The sequence below is a fragment of the Equus przewalskii genome, chromosome 11, assembly GCF_037783145.1.
Source record: "Equus przewalskii isolate Varuska chromosome 11, EquPr2, whole genome shotgun sequence".
NCBI lineage: Eukaryota > Metazoa > Chordata > Mammalia > Perissodactyla > Equidae > Equus > Equus przewalskii.
The window spans coordinates 31,943,184-31,970,567 of NC_091841.1; the positions used below are offsets into that span (position 1 = coordinate 31,943,184).

The window sequence follows — 27,384 nt, forward strand, 5'->3', positions numbered from 1 at the left end:
CTTGTGTAATAACCACCGATGTCCCCTCAGCACGGTCTGTTCCTGAGCCTGTGCAGTAACCCCCTCTTTGCCTGATGATTTGCAAGCTTGAGGATCCCAAGGTGGCCACGTGACAGTCTCAACTTCCTGTTTAATGGACTTGTTGCACGTCCCCTGGCAGGAGCCCCCTTCCCCTTGGGAACTCAAACTTCCAGACGAAGAAATCCTAGAGTTGTGGGGACAGGAAGCAAAGGCTTCCCTAATGGCATTTCATTAGAATAGTAGAAATCATTGCCATTTCCCCCTGGTGATTCCCACAGGTATCAGCAGTAAGAGAAAACGCTGATTCAGAGGATTGACTTCACCCTGGAGGATGCCCTGCAGAGTGCGGCTGCTCGCCAGGCGCCATAGCCGAGGCTTCAAAAGGCCATTCCACGGTCCTCTCAGGCCAGCTGCTGCAGGGTGATGGGGAACGCAGTAAGGCTGTGAACCCATTGCCCAATACCCATTGCCCAATGCCCGTTGCCCCACTCCACCGGCTGGGAAATGAGTTCCTTCACCAGAAGCCAAGTTGCAAGAGAGACCGTGACAGTGAAGAAGGCAATCTGTGAATCTACCGGTGGTGTTTTAGCAAAAGCATCGCGGGCAGAGAGAGCGAATCCACATCCAGAGTGTCTTTTCTAGTGAGGCTAAAGTGGTGCCCTTTCCAGTGGAAGCAGTGCTACCGGGAAGCTGGTGGGTGCCTGGACAATATAGGGGTGTCAGTTTTAGTCTCTGCTGTTGCCACTCAGGGCACTTAGCAGATGGGCCCTGGTGAGTGGAAGCCCATGGGCTGAGCTTGTGCACAACGTCCATCGCTGCCGCCCTGATCCCTTCTCCCATGAGCCCATTGGGTAATGACGGGGTGGCTGATGTCCAAGGAAGGGTCCCCTTGTCTGCCTGGACATTGAGATTCTCCTCTGCCGAGGTGGCAGCTCTTTGGCAAACATTCCCACGGGTCACCATATCTTCACACTCGGTGCCCCTCTGTCCCAGACCTCCTGCCACCTAGTTTCTAATTGTTCCTCAAATCCCTGAGCATCTACTCAAGCCATTAGCAACTGACCATGAATTGGGGTAGACCTGAGGCTCTGACCGCTCCTTCCAGGCAGAATGGAACCACCAGAGGCCCTGCTGGAATTTCTGCGATGCCCCCCGGGAGCATTTCCCCGCACCACTGTCCCTCAGAGGGGGCTGGAGGTCAGGAGCTCCCCCCACTTTTGAGTGGTGGCTACATCTGGTGCGGGATCATTTGGAAGCCAGACCCAGATTTTTCCTTCCTCGCTTTTCAGGTCGTGGGGAACGCAAAGCCAGAGGCACTGGCTGAGATGGATGGTGACGTAGCAGGAGTGGGCGCGGTAGGCTTTGAACCACGTCTTCACGTGACTTACCTGTGCCTTCAGAAGCTGCTTTGAGCCCAGTCTTGTGCATACCCTTTCCACTTGGTGATGGAACGCCACTGAGTATGCCCAACTGTATGGTACGAAATGGTACGCTTGGTGGGTCAGACAACACCCACTCTTGGTGGACAATTCAGGTCACGTGGTAAATTGGTGGCCATGGTCATGCACACAGTCTCCACTGAGGCCCAGAAGCAAGCCAGAATCTGTTTCTCCAAATGAGAGGTACCACAGAGGAAGGCAGGGCTTTGCTCCGAATGCTCAGGGCACTGGGCTGTCACCTCCCGACCAGGGCCTCCCCAAGGCTCCACGCAGCGTCCTTCTCTGCCACCTCGACCATGCCTGCATCTGCTAGTTGTGTAAGGCCCAAGAGGCAGGGCGGCTCACACGGCAGCCTGACCTGTTTCGGAGGCTTCTCTCACTCTGAGCCCCACTCAGACCAACGGCTTTCCAGGTCCCTCGACCAATGGGCAGATCTCACTATGTGTTGCCCCCAGAATCTGAAGAGGCCCACCAGGCATTGCACCTCTTCTTAAGTAGGAGGAAGGGCCAGATGTGGATCTCAACACGCCCCAGACCACCGGACCCCTTGCAAAGTGGCAGGCCCCCGCGTTCCTGTGGGATTTGTTCCCTACCCTCGGTGTCACCAAGGTGTCTGAGTCAGCACTGCTTCCTGCTCAGCCGGCCCGGTCAGTGTGATGCCATCAAGGTAATGGGCCAACACGACATCGTGCGGGAGGGAAAGCTGATCCAGGAGCCCTCAGGCTAGATCGTGACAGAGTGGGTATACCCTGAGCCAGGACAGTGAAGACTGATTGTTGGTGCCAGCTGACGGCAACCCGCTTCTCTGGTGGTCTTTGCTAAGAGGTACAGAGGGGTCACACGCCTCACCAGAACCATGGCTGATAAGCTGGACTTTATTAAAATTAGGAACCTCTGCTCTGTGAAAGACACTGTTAAGAGAATGAGAAGGCAAGCCTCCGAGTGGGAGAGAATACTTGCAAAACACATATCTGATCAAGGACTCGTATGCAAAATATGCAAAGAACTCTTACAACTCCACAATAGGAAAACAACCCAATTTAAAAAACGGGCAAGAGACTGGAACAGACAGCTCGCCAGAGAAGATGTACACACGGCAGATAAGTACGTGAGAAGATGCTCTGCGTCCTATGTCGTCAGGGAAATGCAAATGAAAACAACAGTGAGATAGCACCACGCAGCTATTAGAATGGCCCAAATCCAGAAGGCTGACAACACCAAGTGCTGACGAGGATGTGGAGCAACAAACACACTCCTTCATCGCTGGCGGAGAGGTAAAATGGTACAGCCACTGTGGGAGACAGTGTGGTGATTTTTTATAAAACCAAACACACTCTTACCATATGATCCAGCAATCACGCTCCTTAGTACTTACCCAAAGGAGCTGAAAACACGTCCACACAAAAACCTGCACGTGGATGTTTACAACGGCTTTATTCATAATTGCCAAAATGTGGTGGCACCCAAGATGCCTTTCGACAGGTAAATGGATAAACAAACCGTGGTACATCCAGACAACAAAGTATCATTCCACGATAAAGAGAAATGAGATTTCAAGCCCTGAGAAGACGCGGAGGAACCTCAAATATTTACCACTATGTGGAAGAAGCCAGTCTGAACGGGCTGCATAGTGTATGATGCCAACTATGTGATGTTCTGGGAAAGGCAAAACGATACAGACACGAAGATCAGTGGTCCCCAGGGGCTCAGGGGGAAGAAAGAATAAACAGGCAGATAGCAGGAGATTTTAAGGCAGTGAAGCGACTCTGTGCGATACTGTAATGGTGGATATGGGTCCTTAAACATGCGTCCAAACCCTTAGAATGTCCAACACCAAGAGGGAACCCTGATGTCAACTATGGACTTTAGTTAATCATAATGTGTCAATTTTGGCTCATCAACTGTAGCAAATGTCCCACACTAAGGCAAGATAATAACAACAGGGGACGCTGCCTGTGGGGAGAGGAGCATATGGGAACTCTCTGTTCAGTTTATCTGTAAACCTAAAACTGCTGAAAAAGGAAAATCTCTTTTTAAAAAAAGCTTTCCCCAGATCAGTGGCAGCATACCAGGTGGCCAGGGATGTTTTGATTTGCTCCAGCAATCCGCCGCCTCTGAACAGCAGTTGCGGTGGGGTCCTGGTCGAGTTTGCCGTAACTCCCATCATTTATTCTCCAAGGTGCATCTGTGTTCTGCACAGGCGAGCAGGCGAGGGGAGCAGGGATGTGGTGGGAATCACCACCCGCGTCTTTCGTGACTTGGTGGTGGTGCCAGCCTCTGCAGTCCCTCCAAGGAGGCAGCATCGAGTTTGCTGTACTGTCTTTCTAGGTCGAGGCAGTCCTGGCGGCTTCCCCTGGGCCTTTCCCGCCACAAAAGCCCTCGCTCCACAGTCCAGGAACCAGTGTGGGATCCCACCAGCTGAGTATGTCTGTCCCAACTATGCATTCCGGAACTGGGGAAATAATTCCCCGGTGGGCTCGGGTGGGCCCGTTGAAACAGAGCTGAGCTAAAATGCCACTGACCCCTGGCCTCGGCAAGCCCTTTCTCTAATTGTCAGACCCAGTGGGGTCTGGGGTCTCCAGGAATTGGAGTCAGTTCAGAGCCAGTGTCAGTAGTCCCCAAAGTCTGGTAATGTCCCCTGCCCTTGTGCACAGTCACCCAGGAAAATGGCAGTAGGACCTCTGGGGACGGTGGGAAGCAAGATACACAGCCGCCACTTTTGATAGTGTCCCGGGGTCCTCTGGAGGGGACCGGCCTCCCCTCCACTCAAGGGCTCTGGCTTGTGAACTGGCTGCAGTCTGGGAACAACAGAAGGGCCCTGACTCTGTTTCAGGGGTTCTGGCCAGACTTGCGCACCTGACCTGGGGCTCGCTTCTTCCCATCGAGGGAGCCTTTACGGGCTGCCCATGCATTTCCACTCTGGGGACACGGGATCAGCTAGCCCGGCCTTCGGTCCCTGTGGGGTAGGCTCTCCGGATCACTGCCCTGCCACAGCACCCTCTGAGCGACAATCTGGCCTCCGTTGTCACTCACGCAGTGTCCCTTCCATCCTCCTTGCAGCTCCAGGTGCTTCCTGACACAGCACCTCCCCCCAACCAATCCTTTCATGTGCCTTGGTCTTGAGCTGGAGTTGGACTATCAGAACTGCACCGCAAACCTGTGTATGCACAGGGCAGCCCTCGGCTCATGTGACTGTGAGGCCCGAGGGTGCCCTGCCCGGGGCCAGCCGGGTCCTGGGGCCAGGACAGGCCAGGGGACCTGGAGGGGGGGCCCAGTCAGGCCTAGGGGTAACCACCCCTCTCCTCTTACCCCTACTGCCCCCCTACCCCACACGTCTATTGCTTCCGCCCCGGGGCCCCACAGGTCTGGCCCGCCCAGCCTCACCTCGCCCAGCCTCTGCTCCTGGCCTCTTGCTGGGTTTCTCCTGGCCTCTCTGCCCCCTGCCTCTGCAGTCCCTCCTCTCACTAAACACGACCCACGATGCTGCCAGTCGTGTCTCTTTGAACCACTGCTGTCCTCAGAAGTGGCTGAGTGCCTCCCAGTGAGGGTGAATGAATGACAGAATGAATGGACGGATGGATGAATGAACGTCGGGCACTGTCTCAGGGCAGCTGGGGCGGCCGTCACAAAACACCACAGGTGGCGGCTTCACAACAGAAGTATACTTCTCACAGTTCCCGGAGGCTGGATGTCAGAGATCAAGGTGCCAGCAGGTCAGGGGTCCTGGTGAGAACTCTCTTCCTGGCTTGTCCTCACACAGAGGAGGGAGAGAGGAAGGGAGGAGGGAGGGGGAGAGAGGGAGGAGGGAGGGAGGGAGGGAGGGGGAGGGGAGGAGAGTGGGAGGGGGAGGGGAGGGGGAGGGGAGAGGGAAGGAGAAGGGAGAGAAGGAGGGGAGAGGAGGAGGGTGAGAAGGAGGGAGGAGAGGGGAGGGAGAGAGGGGGGAGGAAGAGAAGGAGGAGGGGAGGGGGAGAGGGAGGTGGGGGGGAGCTGGTGTCTCTTCTCCTAGGGACGCTAATCCTATGATGGGGCCCTGACCTCAGGACCGCATCTAACCCTAACCACCTCCCAAAGGCCTCACCTCCTAAAACCATCACATGGGGGGCTAGGGGTTCAACATAAGAATTTGGGGGGGGGGACACAGATGTTCAGTCCTTAACAGACGCTGACACTGAACTCACCACCCAAAGTCTTTTCTCACCCTCTTCCTCATTCTGCTTTCAGATCCACCCACATGGTGCCCCCTCCTCCCAAGGCCCCTTCACCCGCCCCGGTGGCGAGAGGGGAGCACCCCGACCTGGGCCTGGACCTACCGTGTCTGAATGGGGCGGGCGATGCGCAGAGCTCCCTGCGCTCCCCGGAAAGGCGTGGACACTGCTGAGTGCGACGGTTGGAGGTGCAGCAGATTCTGCGCAGCCTCTGGCCTTTGCACGTTCTCTTCATGGAGAGTTCAATAAACCACATCTCCAGGAGTGGGGCTGGAAACACTTGCCCTGGAGGCTGCAGGGGGCCAGGGATCCCCAGGCAGGGGGATCTGGTCCACATTCCTCAGCAAGGCCTGGGCCCAGGGAGGGTCTACCAGGCCCCCCAGCCCTGCCCCGGGGGCACTGCAGGATATCCCCTCCCACTCCAGGGGCCCCTCCAGCCCTTTCTCTGCTCCTTCATGGTCACTGGACACCTGAGTCTTAGCCCCATGGCCATGGCCCCTGGGCAAGCATGGACTCCACAGTGCCTGAGCCCCGCATGCTCCTGGGGCGACACACAGGGATGGAGGGATTTGTCCCTGGCACTCATGACTTCCCCCGCCCCTGCATGCAGCAGCACAGCCCTCCCCAGCCCCAACTCCAACCCCACCGCCCCCATGGAGGGAGGAGCCAGGCTCCGGGAGGAGGGGCAGGGCCAGGAGCCAGGCCCCTGGGGGCCAGGTAGGGGAAGGGAGCAGTTGACTGCCTAAGATCTGAGATGGCAAAGGGGCCCTGACACGCTCTGCCCCAGAATCTTCCTGGGTCTGGCTCAGTTACTCAGAGGTCAGGCCAGGGTATGCCCCGCAAGCCCAGGTGGGTGCTTCTGGGGGAAGCGGGGCTGCCCAGGCCACGGGGGTCCATCCGGAGGCCTGTCAGGGCACACACAGCTGACCCGGGCATTAGGCGACCAGGAGGGGAAAGTCTGCACCCCTCCCAGCGGAAGGCTCGGGAGATGCTGCGCCAGGACGGGTAGTGGCATGTCTGGGCTGTTGGGGACAATTTTGGAATCAAGGCAAAGGGCAGAGAGAAGGCCAGAGGCCAAATTCAAGTCCCCGCGTGGCCCTGACACGTCTCCCCTCTCCTGGCCCTGCACAAGGCTACAGGAAGGCAACGAGCTCGCTACCCAGCTCGGCTGGCAGGGGCTGGGGCAGGCTCAGGGGTAGGGCCCCCAGCTTATCTCTGATGGGGGAGAAGGGGGACCTCTCTTGGGCTTCCCCCTGGACGGCCGTTAGGATGGGGCAGGCTGTCGCCTCCTGGCTGCCCAGGTACACAGAGGCAGCAGGCAGGAGCAAGCAAAGAGCTGAATGAATAAACAGCTGCATGGAGGTGAGTGAGGGAAGGGAGGATGGGTGAGCGAGCAGGTGGCATCCCTGAACGAGTGGACATCTGGGTGGACGAGCAGTTAGTGGAGTGGGGCTGGGCTAGCTCGGGGCCAAGAGTTCACGACACAGCGAGTGAACGGGCAGAGCCAGCTCCAGACGCCTGCTTCCCCTGTGCCGTGAGACCGGGTGGTGGACAAAGCCAGGTTTTTAACTAAGATTTATTTTAGAACAGTTTTAGGTTTACAGAAAAGTTGCAAAGATGGTACAGAGAGTTCACATGTACCCCACACCCAGTTCCCCCCATTATTGACATCCGATGTGGGTGTGGGACATTTGTCACAACCCATCAATTGATATCGATTCATTACTGTTAACTCAAGTCCATACTTTATCCAGGTTTCTTTAGCCTTTACCTAATGTCCTTTCTCTGTCCCAGGATCCCATCCTGGACACCACAGACACTCAGTCATCGCGTCTCCTTAGACTCCTCTGGCAGTCAGACTTCCCTTGTTCTGGTGACCTTGATGGTTTGGAGGAGGACTGTCAGGATTTTTGTAAGATGCCCCTCTATGGGGATTTGTCTGATGTTTACGTCATGATTGCACTGGGCGCGTTGGTCTGGGGAGGAAGACCACAGGGTGAAGTGCCCTTCTGCTCCCCTCACATCAGGACACAGGCTCCCGACATGACGTTTCCCTGTGAGGTGTGTGTGCTTCCCCTTTCCATCCCATGCCCTCCGGAAGGGAAGGAAGTCGCTGTGCGCAGCCACCTGGGAGCTGGGTTTCCCCCCGCAAAGGAGGTGTATCCACACACATTATGTGGGATTCTTCTGTGCGGGCGATTCGTCTCTTCTCCACCATTGATTTGTTTATTCCTTCTTATTTAGACCAGCATGGATTCACGGATGTCTGTTGAACACTGTGGGTTATTGTCCAATACAACATTATTGATTTTCTCGCTCACGTTGTTCCCACTTTGGCCACTGGGAGCTCTTTCAGTTGGTTCCTGTGACAAAACAGTTTCAATTAACCAAGTAATTATTAGATGTAGGAGAGGAAGACGGAGGAAAAAGGAGGTCTCTGGCTGGCGACTATGTTATACACATGAGCATGTGCACTCACATCCAAGCCCAGCGTCTCCCAGGGAAATGAGGACGAGAGCTGGCCCGGGCTGGCTCACAGTAGCCTCAGGACAAGGTCTGTGGGGAGCAGGGGAATCTGTACCCCTGGACCAGCCCCTCGGGACTGAAGCTGCTGCTTTAGGGCACCCTCCTGGCTCCCACGGGCTGCCCTCTGGAGCGGAGGCCACCTGAGGCGCCCAGAGGAGATGGGTGAGTGGCCAAGGGCCGGGCAGCTGGGTGGGGCCAGTGTCTTCCCCTCCGGATGTCACTTCCTCTTGCAGAGGGAGTGTTGGAGAGGGAGGGCGTGGCTCAGCCAAGGCCGCTGGGTGTTCGTGGGGCAAATGTGGGTGGTGCCTGAGATATGCCAGGCTCCCTGCCCCAGCCAGTGGGCGCAGAGAAAGGGGGCCATGGTCAGAGTCCTGGCCTTTAGAGGGGCTGGCCGGGGGTCAGTCCCCATACGGCCTGTCACCCAGCGAGCCTCATTACCTGCCAGCCGAGGGGTTTGGTGGCGCTTTGGGAAGACACAGCGAGGTCATCTGTGCAAAGTGCCTGGCACGCAGTAGGTCAAGAACCCAGGCCTGGCCCCAACTCTGAAAGTTTTACTCCATATGACACAGAGGCACCCAGGGAGGCAGCGATGCACAGTGTCACCCCCTGTATCCCCAAGACATTGCCAGGTGCTGCTTCTCTCACCAAAGTCGGAGAAAGACACTCCTGAAGTGAGGTGCACAGCGGGGAGCGGCTCGTCCTGGTACAGAGAAGGTCGAGATGGCCAGCCTCACAGCCCACGCCCTGGCGCACCCGGATCCGGCACTTCCTGTCCTGCCGCTCCCCTCGGGTGACGCCTGAGCCCCAGCCTGGGCCACGCCTGGGCCGCACCTGGAGTAACAGTGCAGGCCCATGGCATTGGGAATCCCCTCGTGCCTCTGGAGACCCCGGGAAGGAATTCTTGGGAGTCAGGGGGGCCACCCGAAGGGGCTGGGACAGACAAGGGGTCCTGACTGCCCCTCACTCTTGTCAGAGGGGCAGAGAAGGCAGCTGAGCCCCATTCTGCTGGTTTCTAGAAGACCAAGCTGTGACGAAGACCAAGCTGCCTGAAGCTGTGTGGGGCACATCTCCTCCCCTGCTGAGGTCCCCGAGTGTCCAGGAGGACCTCACATTACGAGATGTCAGAGGGGAACAATTCTAGCATGAGAGCTGAGCCTGCTGCCCTGGCGGACCACAGCAGCCGTCCCCACGGTTCAAACCGGCCCAGACCAGACCCAGATGGGTGGTCTCACCACCTGTCCCGTCCAGGTCCATGCCGGCCCCCGTGACCCACTTAGACAGCACAGCCCACATGCGTTTGAGTTGCAGCCCGGCCCCATCCTCACATTCACCTCGTTTTGTTTAATCACAGGTTCGAGTTGTGACAAAGTCTTCTTGGAGGCCAACATGGGTATGAGTGAAGGCCCCAGCCCTGCTCGTGCCCTCAAGACAGCTCCACTCCAAATTACTCATCTGTGCCACCGAGGCATCAAAACTCGAATTACCTTTTCAAAATTTTGTTGTCACAGGACGCTTCAAATGGCATTTCATAAAACCATGCTTCAATAATGATGTTCAGGTTAGACCCTGCCTCCCAAATTCCTTCAAGGATCACGGCCTCGGGCAGGACTCACCAGTGGTCCAGCCTCTGCTTGCACACTCCTGAGACAGGGAGCTCACCCCCTACCCAGGCACCCTCTTCTACTCACCCACGTCTTCCCACCTCCTCCCAGGGTATCCACTGCGGCCACACCAAGAACAGGGCCACACCCTCTGGGAGACCCCTCAGACATATGTCTTGGGCCAGGGCTGGGGGCAGCAGGCGTGGCAGGAGCTGGCCTTGATGTCCCCTCCCCTTCCTGCCTGCCCTTCTTCCGGAACCCCCAGCGGCTCAGTTCTCTGGGTGTGTTGACAGACAGACAGGCGGACGCAGCTCCCTCCTGGGCGTGCAGTGCGGTCTGAGGCCCCCACCCAGCTGGAAACCACAGTGGGAGGGAAGAGGAGGGGCGGGGAGAGATGGGGAGAGGAGAGGAGAAGAGAGAGGAGGGGAGAGGAGAAGAGGAGAGCGCCATGAGGCCGCGGAGTCGAGTCAGGATGGCCAAATGCCAGATGCTGGTCACCAGCTTCTTTGTCTTGGTAACAGGCAGGTGGGGCAGGAGGCGGGTATGGGGTGGGCTATGTGACTGGACCTCCAGCACTGTGGTTTCCCCTCCACACACACACACACACCGCACACGCACACGCACACACACATACCAGCCCTGTCCCCATGCTGCCCCCTTGAACATGGGCCTGGGGTCCCTGGTAGTGGACTCCTGGCGGGCTGTCCCTGTGGGACGTGTCCATCCTCCCTCCACACAGCGCAGGGCCAGGCGGAGTCTGGTGAACTGGGGTCGGAGGCGGTGATGCCCAGGGGTGGGGGTGGCGTTGGCTTCCCCTCCTGGAGGTGCTCTTGCAAGAGCAGGGGAGGGGCCTGCTAGGGGCTGGGGTGGGCCCACTCTCTGCTCTGCAGACGGAAAGATCCGAGCTTGCAGGTCCTTGGAGAAGCTGGACAATGAGTGTGCGTGGTGGTGGGGGGCGGTGAGTGTGTGTGGCCTCCTGAGACCACCCCACAGAAACACTCGGAAGCCCCACAGCTGAACCCGTCTCATGTGAGACGAGGAAGCTGGAGGGAGGGTGGTCAGGGGGACCCAGGAGCCCTAGACTCGGCTCTCTGGGGCCTCAGTCTGTGTCCAGCCCTGCCCCCCATGCTCTGGGTCTGCCCCACCCCCAGCTGCTGGGCCTCGCGGTGGCCTCCATGGCGGCTCTCACCTACTTCGGGGCCCACTTTGCTGTCCTCGGCCACGCATCCTCAGAGAGGACCTCCTACAAGGCCATGCACCGCTGGGGTGAGTGAGATCCTGGGGGGCTGCTGTTGGGGAGGGAGCTTCACGGGCAAAGGTGGCTGGGGAGGAGCCCAGGGGTGAGTTCTCCCTAGCGGAGCTGGGCTAAGGTAGGCCATGGGGGCAGGCCATGGGGACAGGCGTGGAGGGAGCTGCAGAGGGGTCCCAGCTCCACCAGGCAGAGCCTGGGCTCTGGGGGATAGTGTGTGCTCTTGCTGGTCCCCCCACCCACCCCAGCAGCCTGGGGACAGCGTGGGCATGTCGGGGGGCGTTGGGGCCCAACCTGGCCTGTGTCCTGGAGCGGATGCTCCCACAGAGAGGGGCCCAGCCAGGATGAGGCTTGAGCAGCTCATACCCTGGTTGGCTTGGCCTCAGGTGAGAGCACAGGAGGCCAAGGAAGGCAGATGTGGGGGAAAGTGAGGCCCATAAGGTCGGGACCTGGGTCCCAGCCCCCAGGCCTCCCACCCCTTAGGCCTCACATTTTCACCCTGAACCCTGGGCCCCAGCCTCCCTACAGCAGGAAGCCTGGGGCCTGGGCTGGGACTGATAAGATACAGCCCCCTCATGGCCACCTGTCACCAGGGCATGGGGGGGATGTGGCTTCAAAGATAGCCCCAAGAGGAGGACGGGGTTGGGGCAAGAGGGGGGCAGGGGCTCCCAGGCTTCCTCTGCCCTCCACCTTCTGAATGTTGGAGGCGGAGAGGAGGGTGGGGTGGCACCTCCCTGCCTGATGGGGGAGACGTGGCCCATTCAGAGCTCCCAGAAGTCCCGCAGCCCTGTGGTGACCCTCCAGTTGGATTTCAGACCCGGATCTGTGCATTTGGGACCCCTGTTCTGGGCCCCCCTAGCCCTCCTCTTCTCTCTTCCCACCCAGCCTTCTACGTGGGCATCAGCCTGGCCGGGCTCCTGACCCTGGGGGCCGTGCTGACTGCCACAGCCACTGTGCGGGAGGCCGGGGGCCTCATGGCGGTGGTAAGTTCTCTGTGCCCCAGCCCCCTCGGCCCCCCAGGCTAGATCAAGGACTGGCAGGCTGTGAGACCACGGAACCTGCCTCCCTGCAATGTCCCGACAGAAACAGAGGCCCGAGGGATGTGGGCCAGCCAGGACCCCTCCACTCAGTCCAGCCAGGACCCCTCCACACGGGCCAGCCAAGACCCCTCCACTCAGACCAGCCAGGACCCCTCCACTCGGGCCACCCAGGACCCCTCCCCACAGGCCAGCCAGGACCCCTCCACTCAGATCAGCCAGGACCCCACCACTCGGGCCAGCCAGGACCCCTCCACTCAGACCAGCCAGGACCCCTCCCCACAGGCCAGCCAGGACCCCTCCACTCAGACCAGCCAGGACCCCTCCACCTGGGCCAGCCAGGACCCCTCCACTCAGACCAGCCAGGACCCCTCCCCACAGGCCAGCCAGGACCCCTCCACTCAGATCAGCCAGGACCCCTCCCCGCAGGCCAGCCAGGACCCCTTCACTCAGATCAGCCAGGACCCCTCCACCTGGGCCAGTCAGGACCCCTCCACTGAGGCCAGCCAGGACCCCTCCACTCGGGCCATTTAGGACCCGTCCACCAAGCCCCACTTCACCCAATCAGAGCTGGCCCTCCCAGACCTGGGAGCCATTCACAAAGGCCCGGGGAGAGCCTGGTTCTGTCACACTGGAGGCCCCAGCAAGAGGGTTTGGGTGAATTCCATTTCCTGTTACCAAGAGACCCGGGGAGGCAGAGAAAGGCCCTCTGCTAGCCTGACCGGCGGCCTGGATGTCTGGCCTGTGTCGCGGCCCCAAGGTGGCCTGCAGCCTGGGTCCTCCTGAGCACCACAGCCACCTCCACAGCTCCCCTGGTAGGGGAGGTCTCCGCCACCTGCTGAGGTCCCACAGGCCCCACAGGGCCCACCTCACCCTGCTTCTTGTTGCCCCCATACCTGCTCCTCCCTGGGCCATCCTGCCACTCCACCTGCCCCTCTGACTCAAGCCCCTCCTCTCTGACCTGAATTGGGGCTCCACTTGCTGGAGCTCTGGTCTCTCACCTGCATCCCAGCCACCACACACCACATGCCTCCCTGCCCAGAGCCTTCTCAGGCTCCCCATGGTGTTCAGGACCCAGTCCAGGCTACCTCAGAGGTCCCTCCAGCCTCCTTCCCTCCCTTCCAGCCACGAGGACCCCACTTCCCTGCTTCCAGCCCTCTGTTCCTGCAGACCCCACCCCTGCCCTGTGAGTGTATCATGGGGTCAGAGATTCCTGGGAGCCCGTGCTGGGGCTGTGCTTCCCGCGTGGCCCAGAGGCCGACCACCCTGGGCATTATGAGGACGCAGCCTGTGTCAGCAAAAGTTTGTTGAATGACTCCCAGTTTATAAACATCTCCAAGGGCAAGGACAGGGTCACCTCCTGGAGCTGCAGCCCTGGGCCCTAAGCAGCTCTAGCCCTAAGCACACTCCACAGGCACATGCGCAGGGCAGTGTGGGCCTCGCTGGGCACCACGGCTCTGTCCTAAGGCGTGAGGTCTACAGGGGTGCATGGCTGGAGGACAAGGTGCCGGCAGGGCCAGGCCTGGGGTCCGGGCAAGGGTGGCCTCGAGAGGTCAGCGCGGGGCTTGGGGTCAGCCGCCAGGGGGCGCCATGGAGCTGGGCTTAAAGCGGCAAAGGCAGGAGGCAGGAAGATGCTCCAGGCTGGGTCTCGCTAGGGCTGGCCTTTTCTTCTGGGCCCAGCCGGTCGCGAGGGCCTTCTCCAGCTCTGATCTGTGGGCAGGGGCACAGGGAGCACCAGGGGTCTGGATTCCACATCCCTAGCAACTCGAGGGCCAGGACGACTGTCAGGCAGGGCAGGCTGTGAGAAGGGCCTGGGAGCCCCAGGGCTGGAGGTCTGCTGACCCCAACCCCACCCTTGGCCCCAGCCTGGATCATGCACCCAGTGTGGCCCCCGAGGGGTGCTGGGAGACCTACTCTAGAGACGCTGCTCTGTTGTGTTGTGTGTGCATGCATGTGTGTGTGCGTGTTGCATCTGGCATATCTGTGTGTCTGTCTGTGTGTGTGTGACCACAGGTGAAGGAGCTAGGGGTTGGGAGACCTTTCCCAACGTGATAGGAGCCTGGTGCTCCCCCACTTCCTGTCCCCACCCCCTCCAGCTGCTCCCCAGACTGGCCTCTCGCGCAGGAAACGGCCCAACTGAGAGAACAGAGCTGGCTGCAGCGGCTGAAGGAAGCCATTTCAATTTATTTACATATTTTTGTTTAGAATGAGGAGAAAGAAACCCAGCAGCGTCAGCACTTTGGAGGCCTTGGGGGCCGGTGGGCCCATCTGCTGCCCAAGGGGCGGGCAGGCCAGCCAGTGGGATGGGAAGCAGGGAGTCCATGCTCTCTCTCCTGAGGCATGAAACGGTTTCTGGAAAATGCTGGTCCCCTGAGCTGGCTCAGGGCCTCCAGCCCTGGAGGCAGCGTTGAGCGATGACTTCCAGATGGGAAAGGCGGCCTGCAGCCAGCCAGGGAGGAGGAGGAGCGGGAGGAGGGGGAGGGAGAGGGAGGAGGAGGGAGAGGGAGGAGGAGGAGGAGGCATCTCTAAGGTCATCCTGAGACAGGCCTTGTGGACTCTGGGGCAGGCAGGAGGGAACACGAGGAGAAGGCTGGAGGGCAGCCCAGCCCAGCACAGCCTGAGGCCCCGCTGTGCCTGCACCTGAGTTTGGGGGCTGGTGGGGGCAGCCTGCCCTTTCCTGGAGCCTGGTGGACCAACCCCGGTGTGGACCATTTCTTCGTCCCTGCCTAGCCGGGCCAGTGTCTGTGTGTCTGTCTGCGTCTGCAGGCTTCTCTCCATTCCATTGGTCATCAACTCTCCTGGGTTGGGAGAGCCCAGCCACAGCCTGGCCCAGGCTGCCAGCAGTCCAGGGCGGGTGATGTGTGGGCCGAGCCAGCCACACCCAGCCTGGGGCAGCAGTGGGGAGGGGGTAGTGCAGACAGTTACGTCAGGCCTCCGGACTCCTGGGTTGTGTGGACAGCATCCAGATTGCCAGTCTGGAGCTCCGGGAGGAGCCTCAGCCGGAGACTCAGATCCCAGAGTCACTGGCACAAAGGTGGCAGGTGGAACTTTGGGCGGGGGTGATGTCCCCAGGGTTCTTAGTCTCGGGTGACCCTCTGAAAGTGCCCTCGAAAGAGCACTGGGGCCTGTGTGCCTTTTCCAGGGGAGAGGTCCATTACGTTCATCAGCTTCTGCTGGGGGGACCTCAACGATTCAGAACCCCTGATGGAAGGGAAGGAGGCAACAGCAGGGTGCCGGGGATGGGAAGGCATTCCTTCCAGAGGACTCCGGTCTCCTCCAATCCTGGGGTCCAGGAGGCGGCAAGAGTGAGGGGCAGGGATTGGAGGGGCCCTGGGACCCAGCCGGGTGTGAGGAGAGGGATGGGGAGCTTCCCTGTGGGAGTCACACCATCTTGGGGTGTCCCACTGGCCCACAACCAGAGGTCCCTGCTGGACCCTGCCCAAGGCCTTCCCCAATGCGGGCGTAGCCGGTTGCCCCGGAGCCATTCCTCCTGCCCGGACCGCCTGAAAGGGGGAGCGTCTTCTCCCAGGTCCGAATCTCAGGCTCAGGGAAGGCTCTGCCAGGCCTTCTGGGGTCAGTGCCCCTCCCAGAAGCAGCCGCAGCGGACAGAGCCTCCCTGCAGCAGGGAGTGTGGCACTGCTCTTGACAGGCCCTCGGGAGCCGAAACAAGCAGCAGGGGAAGAATTCCAGAAAAGAGCCAGAAGAAGGGATGGGATCCAGTACACCCAACGCCCAAGGTCTCCCCGCTGCCCAAGGTCTTCATCTTGGGCAGTGGGGAGCTGGGCTCATGCAGGACCCCCAGCGATCCCCCCAGCCCAGAGGGAGCCCGCCAGGCCATGCACGGCCGCATGGAGAGTGACCCGTCTCTCCTCTGCCCAGGGCTTCCTGTGCTTTGCTCTGGTGTTCTGTGCCCTGGTGCAGGTGGCCTTCTGGAGCTTCCGCAAGCCCACCCAGGTGAGTGCCTGGCCTGCCCCCATCACTCAGCGGGGGGTCGGTTCCATGCCCACATCGCTCAGCTGAGGGTCGGCTCCATGCTCCCACCCGCCTGACTAAGGGAGAGACCTGGCGGGTGCAGGGACCACTGTGGGGACATCCTCTGCCTGGGGGTGGGTTGGGGTGGGATGGGGGCACAGGGACCACCTGGCTGGTCATCCCCTGGGCTGGGGCAGCACTCCCCAGGGAAGGAGGGAGGCAGGTACAGGCCTTGGACCCCTTCTCCCTAAGGCCCCTCAGCCCCGCCCCCTCCTGGGCCCTAAAGTGATGCCCAGGGAGTTGGGGGAGGGAGGGGAGCAGGGGGAGGAAGGGCCCCCCACTAGCCTGAGGGATTGATTAGTGGGGGGCTGTGTTCCCAAAGATGCGCTAAGGGGTCTGCACTCCTGGGGGGGGCCCAGCGGGGGCCTGGAGGGCAGAGTGGACAGGGTGTCCAGGCCTCGTCCACAGGATGACAGCAGTCCTTCAGCCCCGGACACCGACCTGCCTGCAGTGGGGCTGCCCCGGGGACCCGGAGGGGGAGAGTGGTCCAGGATACCTGCTGGTTCCATTTTCAACGTGGGCTCTTCCCCAGGGACTCCATGTTGGTGCGACTGGGGTGATGATGGTAACGGTGGGGCGGGTCCCCACAGGAGGCGGCTCGTTTGTTCCTTCCTCCATCTGTCCATCCGTCCATCCACCCTTCGGCTAAGGTTCTGTGGTGCCTGCTGCGTCAGCAGGCCATCCCAGGAGCCCAGGGCTGGGAGACAGCTCCCGTCCTGTTTCTAAGGGAAGGAAGGAGACCCCAGCTCTGGAAGAAGGGGTCTCATGGGGCCATAGCCCCCAGAGAGCACACACGAGCAGGATCGAAGCATGCTGGCCGTGGGTCTATGGAAGGCGCTGGCCCCGGGGAGCAGAGCAGGACCACATCCTGGGGGGGAGGCTGGCCGTGCAGAGATTCTGTCTGCACTCGGGAACAGAGCTGAGAGCCTGTCTGGGAAACAGGCTTGGCAAGTGTGTGTGCAGGGCCGACCCCTCCCAGACGAGGGCCAGGGGCAAGGCCAGGCCACTCCATCGCAGCAGAGGAGACGGATGCCCAAAAGGCTGGGAGAGAGGGCCATCGGGTCCTGAGGGGCTCAGGTGTGGGGGCCAGCCCCCAGCCCCAGGCCTATCTGGACCCTTAGTTCAGAGTGGGGCAGTCCAGGTTGGGGCTGGGGGTTGGCGGGGTCCAGGAGGGGACGCTGGTGGCTATAGTAACCAGTACTGGGCCAGGCCACAGAGCAGGGCTGACCAATGCCAACGCCCTGTCTCAGCCCATGTGCCCAGAGCCCCCCACCATGGGATCAGGCTTCTCTCCTCACTGAGCTGTGAGCTACAGGGCCCGAGCTGGTGGGGTGGCCGTGAAGGCACCACGGGATGCAGGTTACCCTTCCCAAAGGGGCCTCTTGCCCCACAGGGGAGCATGTCTGCTTCCAGTGCTTGTCCCAGGCCTCAGGCCCACTCCTGGCCACGCTGCCCAGCCCGGCAGCCCAGCTGTTCCCCGGCCGAGAGGTCACAGCTGCAAGAGCAGGCAAGGGGCAAGCTTCCCCCTGGTCCTCAGCAATGACAAGACCCTGGCGGCAGCTCCAGGCGAGACCCCCAAGGCAGCCAGCAGGTGGGGCTGCAGAGAGGGAAAGGAGAGCCCGCTCCACAGGCTCTGTCTGCCCAGACTTTCTGCGACCATGAGCAATTCTTTGCCTCTCCCTTGGCCTCAGTTTCCCCGTGTGCTCTGTAAGAACCAGCCCAGGGAAACCCAAGCTGGTCTGGCTGGAGTGTGCTGGTTTCTGGGCAAAACCTCATGCCAGCAGCAAGTGACAAGTGCTGATTTCTTGCCTGTGTATCAGGAGACCCAGCAGCCCCAGCCTCCATGTGGCCCGGGCCCCCAAGATGGTCATGTAAGGCGCAGAGAACAGCTGGGGCAGAAGGCGAGGCCTGGGTCCCCCGGGCTGAGCTTGTGCTGTGTGCTTTTAGGTGTATAATCACCCTCTCTGGTCCTTGCCTTCCTTACCTTTGGTCTGCGAATGGAGGGTAGGCTCAAGGGGGCCGGGAGAGCAGGAGGCAAAGCGGGGGCCCAAGAAGTCTGGCTCTCCACCCAGGGCTCGGCTCTGTGTCCTGAGTCAGTGCCTCTTTTTCCTTCCCTGCCCAAGGGTCACCCCAAGCCACTCACCACCAACCCAGCATCATTTGGGGTCACCCACCTGTGACCAGATCAGAAAAAGGACGTTTCCTCTGGCTCTTGGAGGAGGTTGGAGCCCCCGAAAGGCGGCCTCCATTCCATGGGGGTAGCTCGCAGTCTGGCCCCGGGAGAGCCAGGCTAGGCTGGGGTTCTGGCCTCACACTCCCCATCCACTGGCCCATTCGAGGCCTGGGTCACAGCGTGGGTGGTCCTGTTCAAGACAACTGCCAGGGTGCCCTGGCTCCCCATCCAGCTCTCCTGAGGGTGGCTGCAGCCCATCCTCTCTTCTCTGACACTGTGTTTACAGCTCTGAGCCCAGGATCTGAGGTTCTGGAGGGGAGGGCCGTGCAGGGGCCACAGGCCACAATCCAGCTGGGGCTCCTGCGCTGGGAAGGGGTGGGGGCGAAAAGCCGGATGGCTCCCAGCTGGGCCTCTGCTCTGTCCCAGCCTCACCACGCCCCTGACAAAAATCATCCTGGTCTGGTCCACACTCCAACTGGCCGCCAGGGATCAGTTCTCTGGGCCTTGCCTGACCCCAGGTCGGGGCTGGGGCTTCCTCCCAGGCCCTCAGTCTGGTGGGCCCCATCCACCCTCCGCTGTGGTCCATGTGCATGTCCAGGCCCACATGGGCACAGGGGTGGCCTGGGTGAAGGAGCTCTGGCTTCAAGGGGGGGTCAGCCTCTCGGCCCAGCATGCTTGGGTGGTCAGCTAACTTTCCTGGGCCTGTTTCCTCATCTGTAAAAGAAGGCAGAGACCCTGCCGAGGGGGCTGCTCATGGCAGGAAGGAACCAGTGCGTGGGAAGGGCCTTGTGGGATCCACCTGCGTCTGAGCCCAAGTCACATGTGACCCGTGTGGCGCCGTCCTGGGCTTGCACCAGGCCATGTTTGGTGCTGGCACTGGGGCACCGAGCGGCAGGGGCAGGAGCCTCAGCCTCTGGGCCAACCCGGGCCAAACAGTCCCAGTGTCTTTGTCCCACAAGGCCCTGACGTGGCCCAGCGAGCAGAGGAGGCCAAAGGGCCAAGCTGCTAGCTCTAGGGGATCTGGAGCCTGGACCCCAGCCAGTCCTGTTCACCCCATTTCCCCTCCTGTGCTTCCCCCAAGGGACCCCCTAAGATATCCTGAAACACAAGGTCAAGACAGCATTTTAGGGCATCCCTGTGGACGGGAACCTGAGGATGGAGGAGCTCAGGGACCAGCCACGTCTTCTGTGGCCCAGAGGCCGGGCCACAGACCCTGGTGGGGTGAGGGGGGACCCCCCACTGCTCCCACCACTCACGGGGTTTTCCAGCAGCCACTCCTCCAGGACGCTGGCTCCCTTGGGGCCCTGGCAGGCGCCCCGAAGCTGGCTAAGGCCCGCGCTGTGGGGACGGGTGGCTGTGTGATGAATACAGAGCGCGAGGGCTATTAATTACGCCCAACACAGCCTGAGAAGGACTCCGCCGTGGCTCCCCTGTCCCCAGAAGGACCTGCACGGGGAAATGAATTGCTTGGCTCCACTTAATAATTCATGTGCGGATTAAGTACAGCAGTGAGAGAAGTGTCAAAAGGTCCCTTGTCCTCACAGCTCCCAGTGGTCAGGGCCCCCCCCCGCCTTGAGGCCACTCTCCTCCCTGATTGTCTGGCCACTGTGTGGGCTCAGGCCAGAGCTGGCCCTCGGGCCCATGGGGTTGGTCTACTGACCACCTGCAGCTCCCCACAGGCCACCTTGGGAGTGTCCCCACCCAGGCAGGTTTAGCAGACCATGGGAATGGGGGCTCAGCCCAGAGCGTCACCAAGCCCGGGCCGATGGGGGCAGCAGGGGGCCGGGGGTGGGGAGCTGGCGTGGTGGGGGCTCCCAGGGCACCTGGTTTGTGCCAGTATCTGAGATGTGCATTCAGCAAACCAGGAACCCCCACCCTGAGAGGGCACCCCTGGAGCTCTGGAAGATGAGGGCTAAAGACCAAGGCATCCTGGCAGGGAGCACCCCAATGTCTGGGACCCGTGGCGTCCAAGACCACATGGTCCACCCCCACTTTTCTTCTAGAGAAACACAGGCCTCTGGCTCCCCCAGCACCCACTGAACCCAGCAATGGGGAGCGGACGGTGGAGCACCAGCTAGACAGCCAGCCCTGCTGGGAGAGTGCGGCCTGGCCTCCACCGCCAGGCCCGGGGGTCTCAGCAGGGGCTGTGGCTTTGCTGGGGCTGCGTCTTCATCTGACGGAGGGGCTCGTGGAGAGCTGCTCTGCCATCAGCGGCTATTGCTTCTCCTGCCAATATTACAATAATGACAGCTTGCCATGGAGGCAGCCAGGTCCTCCCCGGGCCCTAGTGGGGGAGGGGAGGAGTTGAAAGGGTGGGGGGATGGAACCAGGAGGGCTGGTCCGAGCTGGCCTCCTTGTCATGGCCATCTGCCCCACTGACCCCAGGCCCACTCCGCCAGGCCCCAGCCCTCACCAGGACCTCCTCCCATAAAGACAGAGTGGCCTGGCAGTTCTCCGCCCCTATTTCACTTGAGGAAACTGAGGCAGAGAGAGGGCCAGGCCCTCCAGCAGAGGCGGCTAGCCTGGCGCCTGCCCCCAGCCCAGGACACAGCCCACCTCCCAGCGGGCAGGAGGCAACCGTCCGGCTGGGCTTGGGACGACTTGCAGAGCGATATCTCCGTGGGGAGGGTTAGTTGGTGCCAGGAGCGGGGTTGGAAGTCCATCTGGTCCCTACTGGGGCACAGAGGCTTTGGACCCGGCTGGTCTGGAGAGCCCCCACTGCCCGCCGGCCCCCTGCCCCCCGGTCCTCCAGGCTGTGGGGGGCCACCAGACTTCCTCTCCCGAGGGCTGGCGTGAGTGGCCAGAGCAGACAGAGGCCCTCTGTTCACCCTCAGCCCCTTGGGGCCCCCCTGAGCACCCATCAGCATGTCCCACCTGTCAGCACGGTGTGGGAGCGGGAAGGGAGGGAGGGAGAACTCTGGGTTTCTGAGGGGGGAAAGGAAGCATCAGAGGGCAGGGGAGCTCAAAGAGGCCTCGCCTGCGCCCCTAGACCAGCAGTTCCGGTGCAGTCAGGGAAGCCTTCCTGGAAGAGGTGAGATTCCAGTTTGTCTTTGAAGGAATAACTTGGCAAGAGGAGGGCATTTCAGTTTCGGGGGGCAGCATGGACCAAGGCACAGAAAGGGGTGTCTAGGAGGGCAGAGGCGGTGAGGTCTGGGTGATGTGGGGGTGCAGAGGCAAGGCAGAGCCCAGCTGGGCGCCTGTCGCTACCCTCCTTCTCCACTGTCTGCCCCCCACAGGTCCTTGTTCGCTCAGAGCTGGCCCCAGGTGCCCCCCGATTCCCTGGCCCAAGGCCCTACCTGGGCATTCTGGGACACACTCGGCTGGTTCTGGGGAAAGACCTGGAGCATCTTTGGGGAGCTGAGCTCCTGGCATGAGGCCTCTCCCGGCCCTCGGCCAGGCCAGGCTGTTGGCTTTCCCTGCCCCTCTGCCCGTTTCCAGATCAACAGGAGCAGGGCGGACACTTCCTTCGGCAGGGCCCCCACGCTCCTGAAGACCAGAGCGGGGGCAGGCGGCAGAGCTTGGGTCTCTGACTCATCCCACAGGACCCCCCCAGGAGCAGGAGTGTGGCATGAACAGCCATTCTTGGGGGGAGGTCCCCACAACTGAAGTCTGAGGAACCACTGTCACCCACCCACCCAGGGGACCCGGGCTCTGCGCTCAGGGAGGGGGAGGAGGGGGCCGTTTGGATGTGGCCCAGCACACAGGGGCCAGGCCCTTCCTTCGGGGAGCTCTGTCGGGGGAGGGAGCTTCCCACAATGCTTTTGGTGCAGGTGGAGGATGCAGTGTTGGATACCTACGATCTGGTGTATGACCAGGCAGTAAAGAGCTCGTCCAGCATCTGGCGGCAGGAGCTGGCGGCCATCCAGGACACGGTGAGCGTGGTGGGGGAGGCCTCCCCTTGCTGAGCGGCTCTGAGCCGATCAGCCTCCCCAAGTGGACTGTGATCCAGAAAATGGGCACAGGGCAGCCCTCAGAGTCAGCCGGCCCGAGGCCAGGCACTGAACAGGGGGTCCCAGTACACTGATGCCCCGCCGGGGCGGCAGGCGAGGCACAAAGAGTTCCTGTGCTCTTCCCTCTTCCCTGGACAGGGCCGGCTATGGAATTTCAGGGCTCAGAGCAGAATGAAAGGACCCTTGTCCAAAAATGATTAAGAATTATGACATAGAGATGGGACAGCACTAAGCAGGGCCCGGTGACTACAGGGTGTCAGCCCGTGAGGCTGGCCTGGCCCCAGCAGGTGAGCAGTCTGCAGGCAGGCAGGCAGGCAGGCAGCTTTGGCTAGGACCCCAGGGGTGAGGGTAGTCGACCCCCCTTTTACAGGAAAGCCCTCTTGGTGGGCAGGAAGGACCAGGCTGGCCAGTGCCTGGTGTCCCTGCAAAGGCAGCCACATTACCCTGAGCCCCAGTCCTGGCCTCTCGGGGGACCCCAGCTCTGCTGGACCCTGCCTAGTCCTTTGGCCTCTTTGGGCCTCAGTTTCCCCATCTGTCCGACAGGGATCCCAGGGTTCTGAGAGCAAACCACCTCCTTCTCTTCTGTTCTTGCAGTTCCTGTGCTGTGGGAAGAGCTCTCCTTTCAGCCTCCTGGGGAGCTCGGAGGCTGACCTGTGTCGGGGAGCAGAGGCTGAGAGACAGGTGAGGAGAGGGGCAGCCACGACCAGGGCTCAACCCCAGACCTCGGACGTCTCCCACCCCTTGGTCTCCCCCAGACCCTGGGGACGTGCCCACTCAGGGCACAGGGAAGGCTGCCCTGTGATCAGGGGCCTCAGTGAGAGGGGCTGGCTGGGCTGGGTGAGCTTGACTCTGACCACAGGCCCAGGTCCTTCTCCAGGCTACACACGGCCCCATTCTCCACTCACTCCTTCACTCTTTCACACAGCCTCAGGGGGGCTCCCCGAGGCCAGGGGCCAGTGCCAGACACTGAGACTCCACCCTCGGAAGCCTCTAGAAGGACCAAGGGTGGTTGGGAGATAAACGGGGGTGAGCAATGCTAAGGGCCCACAGAGCAGCAGTGGTCAGCCCTTCCTTGGGGGCAGGCAGGCCTCCCGAGGGCCCTGGAAGGAGCTGGAAGGGCATTCCACGGAGGGAGCATCGCCCTGAGCCCGAGTCTGGCCGCCATGGGCTTCATTGACAGAGAGGGAGGCAGGCAAGCCCTTCTTTCCTGAGGCCTGGAGAGCCCACCCTCCCCTCCCTCCAGCCGTGCCCTCCCCCACCCACCTCCCCAGCTCCCCTCCCCCACTGTCAGGGAAACAAACCCACCCCTATCTCCCTATCTCAGGGAGAGAGGCTCCTGGCCGCCCTCCAAGAACAGACAGGAGGATGCAAATGGCCCTCGGCCCAGCGAGGGACTGAGCCAGCTCAGCCGAGAGGGCTGGTGTGCTGGGGAGGGGCGAGGGCAGAGGAGGGCCCAGCGTGCCCGGGAAGGGGGCTGAGCGTCTGGAAGGCCTGTTCATGCCTCCCAGGGAGAGGCCTCAGGTCCCCCGTCTGGTCTGCAAAGTAGGGCTGAGGGCCATCTCCGTGCACCCTGCAGGTGGCAGGGCCATGGGGACCCATTGTAAAGGCCTCCTCGGTGGGGACACCAGGGCCAGCACATGAGGGTGGATGCGGGCCCTGGGCCGTCTGTGGAGCCACCTGGGGGCGGGGCTGATGTCCTGGATGGTGGTCTGCCCTCAGGCTGCCTTCCAAGAGGAAGTGTGACCAAGTGGGGCCCAGGAGTAGGGGGCTAATTTGGGTCCATTTTCCCACGGGGCACCCAGCCGGGCTACAGGGGTGCACCCAGGGCTCCTGGGGCCGTTTGGGGCTGTTTTCTAGCTGGGACAAGTGGGAGTGCCAGCTGCCCCCAGGAGCCAACAATCCCAACCTCCAGGGCAGCCGAAGTCGGTCCACATCCCAGTGTGAGCTGGGGCTGGACTCCAGCCAGGACTAGAGGTCCAGCGGGGAGACCGGAGGGCCCAGACTCTGTCAGGTGAACCCATGGACAGATGGATGGACAGACACCACGCCAGCCTCCTCTCCCTCCCCATCCTGGCCTTCAGAACCACACCCTACAAGTCCCACTGTGCTTCCTTCCCTCAGCCTGCCCCAAAATGCCAACGTCCTTCCCCAAAACCGAATGCCACCATCTGGGTGGTTCAGAGATGCACTGTCTCCTCTCTTTTCCTGGAGAGGGAGCCTCTGGGGATGCGATGCCATGCCCTGGCAAGGCATGGAAGCCCAGGATGGAGCCAGGATGCTGGGACAGCCAGGGACCCTGGGTCCTTCCACTGCTGTTTCTCTGATGTCCCCATTAACAAGCACCCTCCCCTCACTAAGGCGCTGTGCCCGGCCCTAGGCTGGGTGCTGGGGACCCAGAGTGACTGAGACCCAGCCTGCCCAGGGGAGCCAGATGCTTGAGCCAACGCAGGCAGCTCAGGGACTCCTGGAGGAAGGCACCCGCTGGCCCCCTGGGTAGCGCCCCCTCGGTCCCACAGAAGCCAGCTCTAGGCTGCTTGTTGTCACCTGCTTGCCATGCATTTCCCAAAGCTCTGGGGTGGCTGCCCCTGGGATGTGCTGCACCCCGACTTCCCATCGTCCTAGCACTCGGCCTGGGTGGGCGCCACAGCTCCAGCCTCGGAAGGGCCCCTCACACTGGGCAGGGGTGGGTGGTCAGGGTGGGCGCCAAGCTTGTTGCCCTCTGCCCAGGACTGCCTGCAGGGGATCAGGAGCTTTCTGAGGACTCATCGAAACATCACCTTCACCCTGACTGCCATTGGCCTCGCCTCCACGGTACCCACTCGCCCTCCCTCACTGCCCCTCCCCCACCTCCTTGCCCCTCCACCTGCCGTCCCCTACCCCCGATGGAAGGGCAGGGCTGGGCAGCCCCAGGCCGATCTCTGGTCTTGGGGAGCACCAGGGTTCCCCACGCACAGGGAGCCAGGGAGGAGCAGGCCGCTGCCTCCCTCCCATCCCTAGACAGCAGGGAACCTTACTGTACCCTACGGGTAACTTGCTGGGAAGGCGGTGAGGCCCCTCCGTCCTGCAGCTGCTGGTGCTCGTGCTGACACCGCCTCCCTCCCAGGTGTACGGGATGCTGCTCAGCTCCTTCCTCTGGTTCACCATCCGCGCCGGCTGCAGCTTGGACCGCAAAGGCAGATACACCCTGAGCCCAGGGTAGGCCCCCACCTGCCCCTCCACCACCTTGCCCAGGGGGTCCCACAGCCCTGCAGGCGGAGGTGAGCCCACACTCAAGCTGGTTCCCCGGCCAGAGAGCCTCGGCTGCTTCCCACTCCCCAGATGTCTTTCCTCCGCGCAGCTGGGTAGGACCCCTGGACCAAGAGCCGAGGCTGACACTCCAGGGGAGGCGCTTTGGTGGTAGCTGGTCACTGAGGGAGGGGGGCAGCTGGACAGTTGCCAGAGCAGCATGCACTCTGTTCTACAGCCCGCACAGGGACCCCCTCTGCTTGCCCCCAACCCCTGCCGAGGCCTAGCCTCACAAGTGCCATCTCCACCAACACCAAGAGATGGATGCTCCCAGGGCCCCCAAACCACGGCCCCAGGCCAGGACCTCTGATCTTGGGGAATCCCAGGGCTTTTCATGCGCAGAGAGCAGGGAGGACTCAGACCCAGCAGCCAAGAAGCCCCTCCTGCAGCCTTGGTGCTTGCGGCCATCCCTGCCTGCCATCCCCTCCGCTCGCTCCACCCGGTTACTCACCTTGGCTGTCCGGGCCCCGTCCCTGCCCAGGCGTCCTGCCTGGCCCCTCCACGTTCTGGAACAGCCTCACTGTATCCTCTACTCCTCAGAGCCCGTGGCTGCCAGCCCCAGGAGCCCAGCTTCTTCAGATGCTCCCAGTGGGGGCCTGCACCTCAACACTCGTCTAAAGCAGATGCTCTCAGTGGCCGTCTGGGTCCAAGGGGACACTCGGATGGCCCTCGGCTGCTCCAGGGCGACTGACACTGTTTCAACCGCCTTTCCTGTCACCCGTCCACCCACAGAGGCGAAGGCGCTCCGGCCTGGGCCCACACAATCCCGACAGGAGGCTGTGAGCCAATTCCTCCACCCCGTGGTGGGATGGGGAAGGATGGAGACCCAAGGAGCAGGCTCCGTTTAAGCAGACGGAGGGGTGGGGTCGCTCTCAGACACCGCAGGACAGGCTGGGTGGGAGTCAAGACAGAGAAGCCAGAGGGCAGGCTTGACCAGGCTCTCCCTTTAAGGCCAGAGCCAGGGTGGGCCAGGCTGGGCTCCCCGCTGCAGCCTCTGGAAGGATCCGCTTCCGGGCTTGGTCCGGCTGTTGGCGGAATTCAGTCCCTCATGTCCAGGTGAGTGGCGGCTTGTTGAGGCCTCCTCTCTCGTGCTGAGCATCTCTCTGCCTTCCCCGTTCCTCCTGGCTGAAGACAGCACCCAGGTTTCAAAGGTTCATGGGGCCGGATGAGGTCCGCCCCGGTGACTGCCCCATCTTAAGGGGGGAGCACTACCACATTCCCAGTGACACTGTGTCCACAGGTTCCAGGGACTAAGGCAGGATGTCAGGGGAGGGGTGCTTTAGAAATTCAGCCTGCCACGGCCACTCCCACTGGACATTGAAACCACCTCTTCCGTGAATTCTCTCTAACTGTCCCCAAGGGTTTGTGTCCTTTGCTCAGAATCCAAAGTCCTGGGTGGCCACACCAAATTGGCCCAGGGAGGCCGGGGCCCCAGCAGAACGGACAAAGGAGATGGGAATGTCGGGGTCCTTTTGGCTTCCACACATGGAGGTCGGGCCTGCCCCCACCCAGACCAATGGTGGGGGGTGGTCCTCCAAAACAAGAAGACTCACTCTGTGATGGGCAGCCAAAAAGTGACCGATAGCCACTACCGTCCCCTCCTGGGTTTCCAGTCACACACACACCTCTTCCCACACTCCCACTTCCAAAAACCAGAACGCTGCCACCGAATATCGAGCCAACAGCACTCCTGCGACTGAAATCCTGTCCCCAAGGGAAGACGCCCCAGCGTCCCATGGGTCCTGCATTCGGGGACAGTCCAGGGTCTCTGGGGACGTGCATTCCTCCTCTGGGTCTGTCCTTCTCCTCTCACTATTCTACAACTTACAAAATAAATTTTAAAGAAAGAGCCAGACGTATGTCCTA

At 61.5% G+C, this 27,384-nt stretch overlaps 1 protein-coding gene and 1 long non-coding RNA gene across 2 annotated transcripts; both read left to right on the forward strand.

The window, feature by feature from the left end:
- Nucleotides 1–6,741: 6,741 nt before the first annotated feature.
- On the forward strand, nt 6,742–9,749 carry LOC139074402 (uncharacterized). Its single transcript, XR_011523994.1, has 4 exons — nt 6,742–7,027; nt 7,460–7,726; nt 7,910–8,353; nt 9,543–9,749. It is a non-coding gene; the product is annotated as an uncharacterized lncRNA (long non-coding RNA).
- Nucleotides 9,750–10,062: 313 nt separating this feature from the next.
- TSPAN32 (tetraspanin 32) lies at nt 10,063–27,367 on the forward strand. The gene is made up of 9 exons (XM_070564434.1): nt 10,063–10,306; nt 10,944–11,058; nt 11,927–12,024; nt 15,958–16,032; nt 22,054–22,155; nt 22,828–22,914; nt 24,961–25,044; nt 25,337–25,428; nt 26,059–27,367. Exons 1-9 carry the CDS (start codon nt 10,187–10,189, stop codon nt 26,207–26,209), a joined length of 924 nt encoding a protein of 307 aa, XP_070420535.1. The 5' UTR covers nt 10,063–10,186; the 3' UTR covers nt 26,210–27,367.
- Nucleotides 27,368–27,384: the final 17 nt, after the last annotated feature.

Bases quoted from the DNA above. Each gene is read 5' to 3' on its own strand.
- TSPAN32 (XM_070564434.1), top strand. From the start codon at position 10,187: ATGGGGAGAGGAGAGGAGAAGAGAGAGGAGGGGAGAGGAGAAGAGGAG. The intron at 22,156-22,827 runs GTGAGCGTGGTG...CTGTTCTTGCAG, and splicing joins TGGCGGCCATCCAGGACACG to TTCCTGTGCTGTGGGAAGAG. The intron at 25,429-26,058 runs GTAGGCCCCCAC...TCTACTCCTCAG, and splicing joins AGATACACCCTGAGCCCAGG to AGCCCGTGGCTGCCAGCCCC.